At 41.1% G+C, this 10,920-nt stretch overlaps 1 protein-coding gene across 1 annotated transcript; it reads right to left on the bottom strand.

The window, feature by feature from the left end:
* Positions 1-5,240: 5,240 nt before the first annotated feature.
* Positions 5,241-7,147, bottom strand: LOC148030189 (uncharacterized). Its single transcript, XM_087686464.1, has one exon. It carries the CDS (start codon positions 6,881-6,883, stop codon positions 5,498-5,500), a length of 1,386 nt encoding a protein of 461 aa, XP_087542590.1. The 5' UTR covers positions 6,884-7,147; the 3' UTR covers positions 5,241-5,497.
* Between the last annotated feature and the right edge of the window lie 3,773 nt (positions 7,148-10,920).

Below are 10,920 nucleotides of genomic sequence, written 5' to 3'. Positions count from 1 at the left end.
CGGAGTACAATTATTCTTGGGGAGATGGAACAAGCTGATACATTAATTCGAAGAGAATAAGGTTGTGTTACATTCAGCTACTGGAATTGAGTAATAGTATGGATTGGGGTCATGGACTTTTAGGAATCGATAGGTCATTGGAAGATTAGGATATCCTTTCCCTTTGGTACCCGTTATTCTCGTAACGTCCCAACACCTTGATTTTGTTGGCAGGGATTATTCGGGTCAATTTCTCATACACATAGGTATTCAACTTGACCTTCCAACCTCCAACATGTAGGGTTGTGTTTGTGTGAGCCTCAACAAAGATGAACAACTTCACGATCTTCAGGTCCTCCAACTAGTTAATTCTCTTTAGGTTGGTTCGAAGGTACGAAAATCGGTGGGCAGCTATGTAATAGATTCCTGAATCACCCGTCCATCTCCATTCCACGTACAGAGGCGATGGATTGTAGATGCAGTCTAGGATATTCATCATATCGATCCTGTGTTGATAATCCGAGGCATGCATCACGGTCATAAACATGACCTGGAATACCAAGAATCTGTTCCATGCTTTCCAACTCTACAAGTCAGCATTGACAGTAGGTAAGGAAATGTTCTTAATAGCAACATTTGCTTCACTTCATCTTATTAAGTTTTCTTATAAAGACAGATCCTTCGTTGGTTCGCTCTAATACCAACTATAACATGTCCACCTGTTCCCTTTCAGGACACGTCTTAATAGCCCATCGGAAAGAGAGTCTAGAAAGCACCGCCCCGCACTCCCATGGAATGTTATGGGGTTTGCGATCTAGGTCCTCCCGAGTCTGCCACGAAGCGGAAGCATTCTGACCATTCCCACTTAGGACCGACCTAAATCAGGGTTCTCCTAGTGGTCAAGTTCCTAGAGAGTAACTAGCGTCGAACCCCAGGCAAACTACTTTACGCAGAAACGTCAGGGTCGAAGCGGATTCATGCTGCACTTGGTTCAAGAAGAATGGGAAACGAGAGGGATGCAAAGCTCGACCTCTCTGCCCATAAGGCCTAGTCCCATTCCGTTCCGCTAAAACAGCACAAATCGGGACTCTAGTATCCTAGATTCTAGGTCAACGTTCCTTACTGATCATTTCCTTCGAGAAAAATTTCCTGCTATCGACTTCGTTTGAGAAAAGTTCCTGACCAACCGGGACCACCCTTCCATAGGACGGGCCCATGGCCACATCCCCCGCACTTTCCTCAGGGTTGCTTTAGTTGTCTAATCACCTAACACATTTAGTTGGACAAGCAAAAATAGCTTCCTTAATTAGCCAATTAAACACTGGTTCCTTCACGTAATCTTAGCACTTGACATAGAAAAATAGTTTCAAACAAGTTCCTTTACATCCATTGATCTTATTTATCTTTGGAATACATCCAACCCGAAGGCAGCTCGAAGGCTAATCCATAATCCACCCAAAGGCAATCCACAATCTAGCCCGAAGGCAATCCAACAATCTACAGGATTACTAATCCAAGATTCCACCTGTAGACTAGTATGCAGGCCTCAAGATCCAATCCCGAGTCACGTCGGCCTCTTATGCAGGACCCGGAAGGCAAGGGATTTATGGCCAGAGCCCCCCCTCACACCCAAGCGTCCTCCTGCTCCAAGTAGCGCCCAACGGAGAGACCTCTCACGACAGGTTCAGTCCACGTTCTCGGCGCAGCTAACAACCCCCTTAGATAGGGTCAGGCAGACAATCGGGGGTAACAAATGCTGCCTCTCCCTTCAAGCCTTCAACTTGAAGCATTAATTATCTTTCCACCCTTAGTTCATTGAGCAAAGCAATACAAAAAGTGCTCCTAACTTATACAAACACAAACAATCCAGTGGTAGTTTTATTTGGCCAACTGCTAAGAAGTAAATCCTTCTCTCTAGATGCATCCAGCATTCGATCCGGGATCAATTGCAACTTGGCAAGATTCCCAAGGCTTCATTTGTTTACCCTTTTATCCTTGGGTTAGGGTTATACCCTATCAACCCAAATCAACCAACACCTTAGGTTTCTTAAGTTAAGACAGTAAATCCTGGCGTCTTTGTCGCTCTAACTTGATTGATCCTTTGCTTACCAGGAAATACATAACTTCCCTTAACTTGGCAAATCAACCCAAGAAAGGTGATGTAACAGGATGTCTGCTCATCCTCTTGCAAGTTAGTCTTGCGCTAGAACCTGCCAACCACTTTCCTATGAACCTTTAAGCATGCCCAACGCGGAATTAAACTTCTAAGAACCTGGTTATGGGGACTTGCAGCGATGTCCACGTGTAAGTTTGGGTTCGAGGCTTCTGCGCGTACGCCTTGCGACTTAGGCTTTGGAGCCATCGTAGATGTAATGTGTTTGGACTCCGGGATTTGTCTTTCCCCTTACGCGAGCTGAAAATTCCCTCCAAGCTTGGTAAACAGCCTCAAAATCTGTCCGCTTCTCCCTTACGCAAGAATACCCTTTGCAAGGTGTGGGTTTTAAGACTCGGGTAAAGACCGCGTGCACAAGGCTTAAGGGGCTTGCCTTTAGAAGCTTCTGCCTCCCAGAATCACGTGGGTGGAGTGGGCAATGATTGGTGGAGAGAAGATGACGACGAAAGGGGGGGGAGTTTATTGATGATGATGGCGGGGGGGGAGGGGGGGGAGATGGGCGGCAGCAGCAGGCGCTGTAGGCGGCTACGTGGCATGATCATGACGGCAACGGCAACACAGGACAACACGGCAGCAGGCAGGAGACAGGCGGCCTCCTCTTCCCTCCTCATTCGTGTCCCTTAGCATGGCAGCCTCTGGCTACTCCTTCTCCCTCGTGCCACAGGGGGGGTTCATATAGCCTTGGGGGGGGGGGGGGGGGGGGGGGGAAGAGGTAGCCACCACGTGGCCTATGCATGCCTCTCCCTCCTCATGCTCCCCACACACCACACTATATAACTCACTCCTTTACACACTCCCTCTCCTCCAGCCATGCATCGGCTGGGGGAAGGGATAATTAGTAAAAACATTTGCCTAAATTTTCACCATTATCCATATTCCCTTTATCCAAGAAGGGTGTTCTTGCGCGGCTTGCGGTCTTCGCACCCCGGCCTTAATTGCACATCGTGGATGGGGATTTTTATCGTACGCGCGGGGTAACCACTTAGCCACCGTCATTAGTCGACGCGGAAGATGACTTTGCACAGCTTTTACGCCGGCATGTGGGGGTCAAGTTCTATAATATTTTTGGGCGGAAATATTACACTATAGCTCAATAGATTCCATTTTTCAAGCACTTTCCAATGATAGGTCACATCATATGGTTTTGAGAAACTTATCGACATGTTATCCAGGTGCCATCTTTTTAGTATTCAAAAAATGGAAATTGGGAGATTCCCAAAATCGCTAATATTGTGTTACAAGACAACAAAATATATTAAAAAGACAGATTTCATGCATTGCCTTACATTACCTAATGCATCATTCAATTTGGACTCTAATAAATTAAGATTATGCTCAATTAATTAGGATTAGTAGGTAATATAATCCAACCAAGTACCCATAAAAGGATGTGTGCTTATCTCCCCCACCTTTTTGGATTGCGATACATTAGTTGTGACCCTAAATATTAGCATATTCAATTATTTGCTTTATATTGCACCACACCTTCTCCTCTATTTCTCTATTACATCATCATCTCTCTGGTCGTGTATAAAAGTGTCATAGTCTACTTTCAATTTGACTTATAAGTAGTGTCTCTTTTGCATCCCTTAATGTGAGTAAATTAATCCCATTTGTGTAGAGACCACAAGTGCTCATTCTCTCTCTCAATAGAATGTAAGTTTGTTGAGCTTTGACCAGATTTGGACTGACAAGAATCTTATAGATCTTTTCACTAAAAGTCTCTCAATGGAACTTTTTCTTTCCTTAGGAAGATGATGGCTGCAGGATGAAATGAGATCTATTCCTTATACTATTGTACTTTATGTACATTTGTAATTTGTCACTTTGTTATTCTTTTATCTCACTGGAGGTATATTCACCTTTAAGTTGGAGGTTGTTGGGGGTAAAGGTACTTGTGTCTATGCCACCCTATATTTAATACATACACACACCATGATTACACATATATACACCACAGCTAGCAAGTGTCTATCTATCACTTTATTCTTTATTATTTTAGTAACTATTGAATAATGGAAGGTCAATAACACATTGTGATAGTTGGATTTCTCACATCTTGTGTCTCTTTCTCTTGCTCTCTTGCTCAATCCACCATAGCTCTTGCTTTGCTTCTGCTTATATACTTCTACTCAAGCTCTTATCTTTCATAAAACATCTTATGCATTATAAGACTTGGGGACTTTTTATCCATTCTTTTCTTAGTTTCTTATCTATCATTACATAGTTTGGATCTATCTTTTTAAAGACATTGAATATAATATATCTTTACTACATGAGATAGTCTAGCTTCTTAAGCCACCAAAAATATATAGAAGAGGTGTTGAATAGTAACATCTTTATAGATAATACATCTTAGTAATAATATTTAATCCATTTTTTAAAATAACAACTCCTTAAGAACTTGATTAAATGAAAGCCACATAATAAAATGAGACTTGGAGCCTTCTTTTTTACTATACAATAATCATCATCAGCTATAAAAAATGGTTGCAATGGATAAGGAGGTTTATACTCAAACGAATTAGCCGAAGAGGAAAATTTGAAATAAAGTTATCATGAGATATACTTGTGGGACACCCAATGTACCACTTTTGAATCCTATTGCACACTATATGTAGGAGTAGTTCCACATTGGAATGAGCTTCAACAATTTTATCATAGGGTAGCCAATAAGAAGAATCGATTGTTTTAACCTTTATCCATAATCTTAAGATAAGTAGTGACACATGTTGCTAATTGTTGTTTGAGTAGAACTTTTCCCTCCAATGTATGAAAGCGTGATGATAATGCAAGCAATCAAGTTCTATAATCTTGGATGCTACTTTATTGCCACATGTAGCATGATTAGCATGCAAAAGTGTAGTTTGGTTGTGAAGCATGAAAAGAGAGATAAAAACTCAAGTCTACTAATTATTGTGTTTTAAGGTCAAGTGTTTTATACATAGTGTAGGTTGTCATAGTTAAAGGGATGAGAGAGAGGGGGTGTTGTGTATGTGTAAAACTTATTCAACACTATTCTAACATCTTGATGAGCATGCTATATTTATATTGTGGTGAATAATATGTATGCTATGGTAGCGAAGTCTTACGAACAACGAGCAAAACTTAAGAAAAAGTAGATAATGCAAATATTCTTCCGGGCTGCTGCTATGGGGATTTTGTGGCTAAAGGAAAATTTCAAATGTGACGTATTATTTCTAGCTCACGAGGCTACGATTCAATCGTGAGATCCATACATAAATACCGGGGCACGAGGTGTAGCCTTAGTGAGCTCGCAGTAGACTTTGTAAAATCTCCTCTAGTAAATAGACTCTCTCACTTCATCTTGCTTGGACGAGTACCTTAGAAGAACGGCATATCGCGGAATCTTTCCACGAGCCCACTCGTAGTATTGACGAACTGCACGACGATCTGGATGGCGTTGCGGCCAAGGAGGCCAATGACATTGGCCCGGACAAGGCCCGTGGCGCCATAGCCACCATAGCGCTCACTGTTGGCACCGATATGGTAGATGTGTCCGGAGTCGAGAGTGACTCCTTCGAAGGGTTGGGTTTGCTGCCTCATATGGTTGGCGAGGTTCTCCCCACTCTGCTGGTAGGGCTGGGATGCCCCGGGGTCCGGTTGCACGTGCCCCATGTACAGCGTGCGGCTACTGCTGTCCCATCCAAGTGAGAGGCAACACCCAGAGAGCTGGCTGGTGGCAATGACGCGCACGGGGTGGTCGGCATTGTCGTTTCTGGTGAGGCTGACGGAGTACCAGCTTCCGGACGGGATGTTGCCGCTGGACGTCAGCCCCCCTGCGCGCGTGACCGGCACCACCAGCGCCTGAATGGAGTGACTCCGCACGGCCCCGAAACTCGCGCGCGAGCGGGTGGGGAAGAAGCGGATGGGGGAGCCCGTGGAGCGCAGAAAGACGTCGAATGACTGAATGCCACCAGAGCTTCCGCCGGAGACGATGAACTGGCCCGCCGGCCCGGCGCCTTTAGACTGTTCGATTAGGTAGACAGCGAGCTCGTCGGCGTCGAAGTCATCGTCGGCGAAGGCGTCGACCGCGTCGGCGGGGGTCTTCGGCAAACCATTCCTATCGTGAGGAGGTATGCCCCCGCTGCCGCCGGCGGCCGCGCAAGTATCGGCGAGGAGCCTCCGTCGGCGCAGCTGGTCGTGGAGGGGCGCCGTGATGGAGCCGCTGGCCTTGCCGTTCCCGCAGCAGGGGTCCGGCACGTCGAACTGGCCCCAGATGTTGAGTATGTTGTTGACGCAGCGGGAGGGCTGCATGAAAAAGACTCCGTCGACCTCCGCCCACGACTGCGCGCACCAGTCCTCCCACTTCGTCCCTCTCGGCACGTCCCACAGCACGCTGGAGAACTGCCGCCGCCCGTCGCCCTTGCAGCCATCGTCCCGGAACGAGCCCCAGTTAGGATTGCAGCTGCTGTCCAGCACGTAGAACTCCCCCCACTCCCCCCCTATCCCCTTGTCTACGCAGTTGTCCGGGCGGCCAAAATAGGTCCCTTGGACTGTGGCTGCCATGCTATTGCATGCTTTGCCCCAGTCGCCCTTGATGTTCCATAGCCTAGCATAGTACTTGCGATACCCTGGAAGCACGCAGTTATCTCGGCTGAAGCTGCCCCAGTTGGCTGCCGACACCATCATCGGCACATCGGCTGCGACATGCAGCAGCAGCAACAGCAGCAGCAGCATTGCTCCAGGCCGGTTATGATATTGTTTCATTTTGGTCGGTAGCGCATTCCCGCGGATGTGAGCGTGTATTATGTGTTTTGCTTCCTCGCTATGATGCTAACATTTGGAGCTAGCTGTCGTCTCTTCTTATATATCTACTAGCCCGCAGCATTCTCTACTGCAAAAGCCAGGTATGTGTCCGTGTTCGTTTAGAACACGTAAACGCCTAAACGGGCGTTGATCTTTCTCTTCTCTAAAAGCAATGTTAGTGTTCATTTAGAACACGTAAATGCCTAAACGTGCGTCGATTTTCCTCAAGAAATTCCTTCTTTCACTGCGGAGGCGTAAAGCACTCATTACTTGTAATGACCACAGATGGACGTTGCCTCCTTGTTAAACAGGATTACAATTTTCCTCCCACTTTTCTAAAAGCTTCAAAGGAATTTAAGCACATGCTCTTCATCTGTAGATCATACCAAGATTTCATTATCATGCAAAACCTCCTTCCTGTGTTCTTTTATGCAACTTGCGCCTCCTAATGTATACAAATATATATTTTTAAATGTGAAAGACAATTTTGATATCTCTATCAAGAGCACCTCCTAATATTTGTAATATTGTTCCCTAACAAACAATTGGGCACATTGGGCAGAGCATTTTCCTATGCTAGATTTTTTCTTTCTTTTTTGTAGTGGACTTGTTAGGTCCCACTTAGTTGTGGAATAGCTTGATGGTTGGCTTGCTTGCTTGCTTGTGTGCTTGATTCTACTTGTTTGAAGGCACATAGTTTGTGTATTGGTCATGATTTCTTGAAACATATGAGTTCTTATATTGGCTATTGTGGTTGTTCTTCATGTACTATATGTTAAAGTAGATTGTATTCTATGAATTTCTCTTCGTTGTCTATAATTGCATAGTTTTTTCTATTGTATGATCTAGGATTCAATTATATATTATTTTGGATGGCATGGAATTTACAAGTTTGAAAGATAATTCTTCTACTTGTTCTAATACTCAATTAGTGGTTGGAGTTGATTTGTTAAATGTATTTATGATGAAGTATCCTAGTATGATTCTTAATTGATTTAGTTCTCAATTGGGTCAATTTTTGCTTTCTTTTTTTTATACATATCAAGAAGTCTATGGATACTATGTTCTATTTTTTCTGGATTGACAAGATGTTGATATTTTTGTTGTTTTGTTGTAGTTCAATTTTTTGTTTATTATTTTTGCATGTAGCAAGATGGATGTTGTGTTGGATTCATTCTAAATTGATAAGATGCTGACATTTTTGTTATTTAGTTATAGATGTCTAGCTTTACGATCTTGTAAGCTCATCTTATTGTTGTACTTTGGTTTCTTGGATTTTGGTTCTTCTTACATGCTAGCATTATTGTTGTTCCTTTGGAACCATGAGCTTGCATGACACAAGATTCGATACAATCTTCCCCCATACATGGATGAGCACCTCTACCATGTATGTATTTATAATCTTCCTTAAGAGTACCTCCACCATGTATGTATTTATAATATTAAAGTAAGCTTTTGTGCCCAAAATACATTGAAAGCACCCTTGTATTCCTTGCTTTTCCTCACTTTGCATGACTCGCTTTTGTGTGTAAATAAACTAAAACACACTCTATATTAAAATTCTTATTTTAAAATTTTGTTTTTTCTCTAATAAATATATTAAACATAAATCTATTGTGCATGTGTGTATACAAAGTCCTTGCACTAATAGGTGCATACAAAATATAATGCTTTCGCTAAATTTTTTTCAAACTAAAGAGCACATAAATTTTATGTGTAATATTGTGCACTCTAAAAAATGATAACTTTACTTCATCTAATTATCTACTCATTACAACACAACACACATTAGTATCCTTCTATCCATCTGCCAAGCATAATGTAACTAGTACCGTACAAGCACATTTGAATACTAAGTCATAGATTATATCATAAATAAATAAAATCCATAATAAATTTTGGTAAAATATCGTGATAAATTCATACATCTTGTAAAATATCCTACAAATATAAATCCATAATTCCAATAAAATAACTTGATAAACATAATTACATAACAATTACAAGTGAAGGCCATGATATTTCTAAAGACATCTTATTGAGTTATTTTTTCTCAACGGTGTCTAAATTCAATTTTCCATGAATAGGGTCTTGATTTTGAGATAATTTTTTAAAAAATATAATTGAATGTAGCTTAAGATAATATTTAATAGTGTGAATAGGGTTTTTTTTATCTCTATCAAATTGCAACCATCCAGTGCACATAATTAAACCAATTCAAGGTGTAAACATGATATAATATGAACTAGTTTGAGTAAGACAAGTGTGAAAGGGATTATTGAGCGAGGGCTTTCTAAAACTTAGTAATCAAGTTTGAAAGATACTTATTAAAAAGTAAAGAATTACAAATAGGGATGAAAAAAAACAACATGGACAATGATAAGATAGTAGTTTGTACTAGTGGTATTTGAAGTAAGTAGTAGTGTTCTCTTGTAATAAATGATGTAGGTTCTGGAGCTTTGAGCTCTCTCTTGAGCACCACAACTCAATCTCTCTTTCCTTCTCTATGTAAGACAAAGGAGCTATCTCCACCTTGTGATGTAATATTTTCCTAAGCTTGTTGATATAAGATATCCCTTAGATTCTTGATAAGTAGTCCCCTTAAGCAACTCTCTTGCTTTTGGTAAACAAAAATCACCAAATTATAAAAATTACATGGTGTAGAAATAGAATCTAAGGGGTAGAACATATATAAAAAATACAAAAAGAGAATAAATTTCTTTAATTTCAAATGAATTGATACAAAGATAGCTCTATCCACTCATGCACTTCCACAATGAATTTCAAATGAATTGATACAAAGATAGCTCTATCCACTCGTGCACTTCCACAATGAAGCTTATACTTAGCTTAGATAGTGATCTAGATAAATAATAGTGTTAAATGCTAAAATGACATGTATTTTTTAGTTGATTTTTGTTATTTTTTAGGACTGAATGGTTGATTACTTATGGATTTTGAATGATGTTTAGTTGTTTTAGGAGTGTTTGAGAGTGTTTTGGATGAGGTTGGTTATGTTTTGGAAGCTCATAATGTTTTATAGTGGAGATATGAGGCTCTGTGATGTTCTGCTACATTCTATAGGTTCCGATTAGTTCTGATAGCTTATATTTTGTTCTGATTTTCTTCTATATGAAAGTATGGAGTAATGATTGATGAAGTTTGAGGTTGTTTAAAAGCTCATTGAATGATTTTTTATGGGTTTGAATGATTTAAGTTGAGTTGGATGCTTTATGTTGACCTTTTGTAACCCTCTGTTGAGCTTCTGTAGAGCCTATGTTCCTATTTTGTTCTGTTCTGTATGCCTTTGTAAGTGTTCTATGGAATGCATGTGAGACTTTGGAAAAGTTTTCTAGACTTGGCAAGAGGTGAATGCAAGTTCAAAAGAGCTCAAAGAAGTGAAAGAAGTAGCTATTGAAGACTCAAGAGAAGACTGGAGTGAAGTGATAGTAGTGAACTGTGAGGAGTCAGTGTAGTGGCTCTGGTGACCTTTTATATCACACACACATCTTGGGATGGGTATTCACGACCAAACAAGGATTATTCTAAGTAATTATTGACTATTTTAGTGAGGATATGATGTACCATTGAGAGAGAGAGAGAGAGAGAGAGAGAGAGAGAGAGAGAGAGAGTCAGAGATAACCAATTCTATGCCAAACAATGTATCTACATATGAGAGATTGTGAGAAAAAGCTATGGAAACTTTGAAGATGAATTATATGTGATATCTTTCCATTCAAAGTGGTTTAGTATTTTGTGTTTTTGATATCTATCAAAGAATTCTATGAAAAATATGATGTATTTTGTTAAAGTTAAAGCCGTGGGAGAATTGTTTCTATGAAGTTGCATGAAGATTTCGTGTTCCTGCTATTCTTTTCTTTGTTGAGATCATATCAAATATGAAAAAGATGGTTGTTGATGATACAAGATATATTTTCTTGCAGTAGAAACCTCCTTTTCTTGGTGTCTCCCTTGGGGCTCCAAATAGGCAAAGAGTT

Source organism: Lygodium microphyllum, chromosome 10 (assembly GCF_053477565.2).
Source record: "Lygodium microphyllum isolate KBCC chromosome 10, Lygodium_microphyllum_v1.1.10, whole genome shotgun sequence".
NCBI classification, from domain to species: Eukaryota; Viridiplantae; Streptophyta; class Polypodiopsida; order Schizaeales; family Lygodiaceae; genus Lygodium; species Lygodium microphyllum.
Note: the sequence above shows the minus strand (reverse complement) of the source record. Positions and strands in the feature narration are given on the sequence as shown.

Excerpts from the sequence above, each read along its gene's own strand:
- LOC148030189 (XM_087686464.1), bottom strand. The coding sequence starts at position 6,883 with ATGAAACAATATCATAACCGGCCTGGAGCAATGCTGCTGCTGCTGTTG.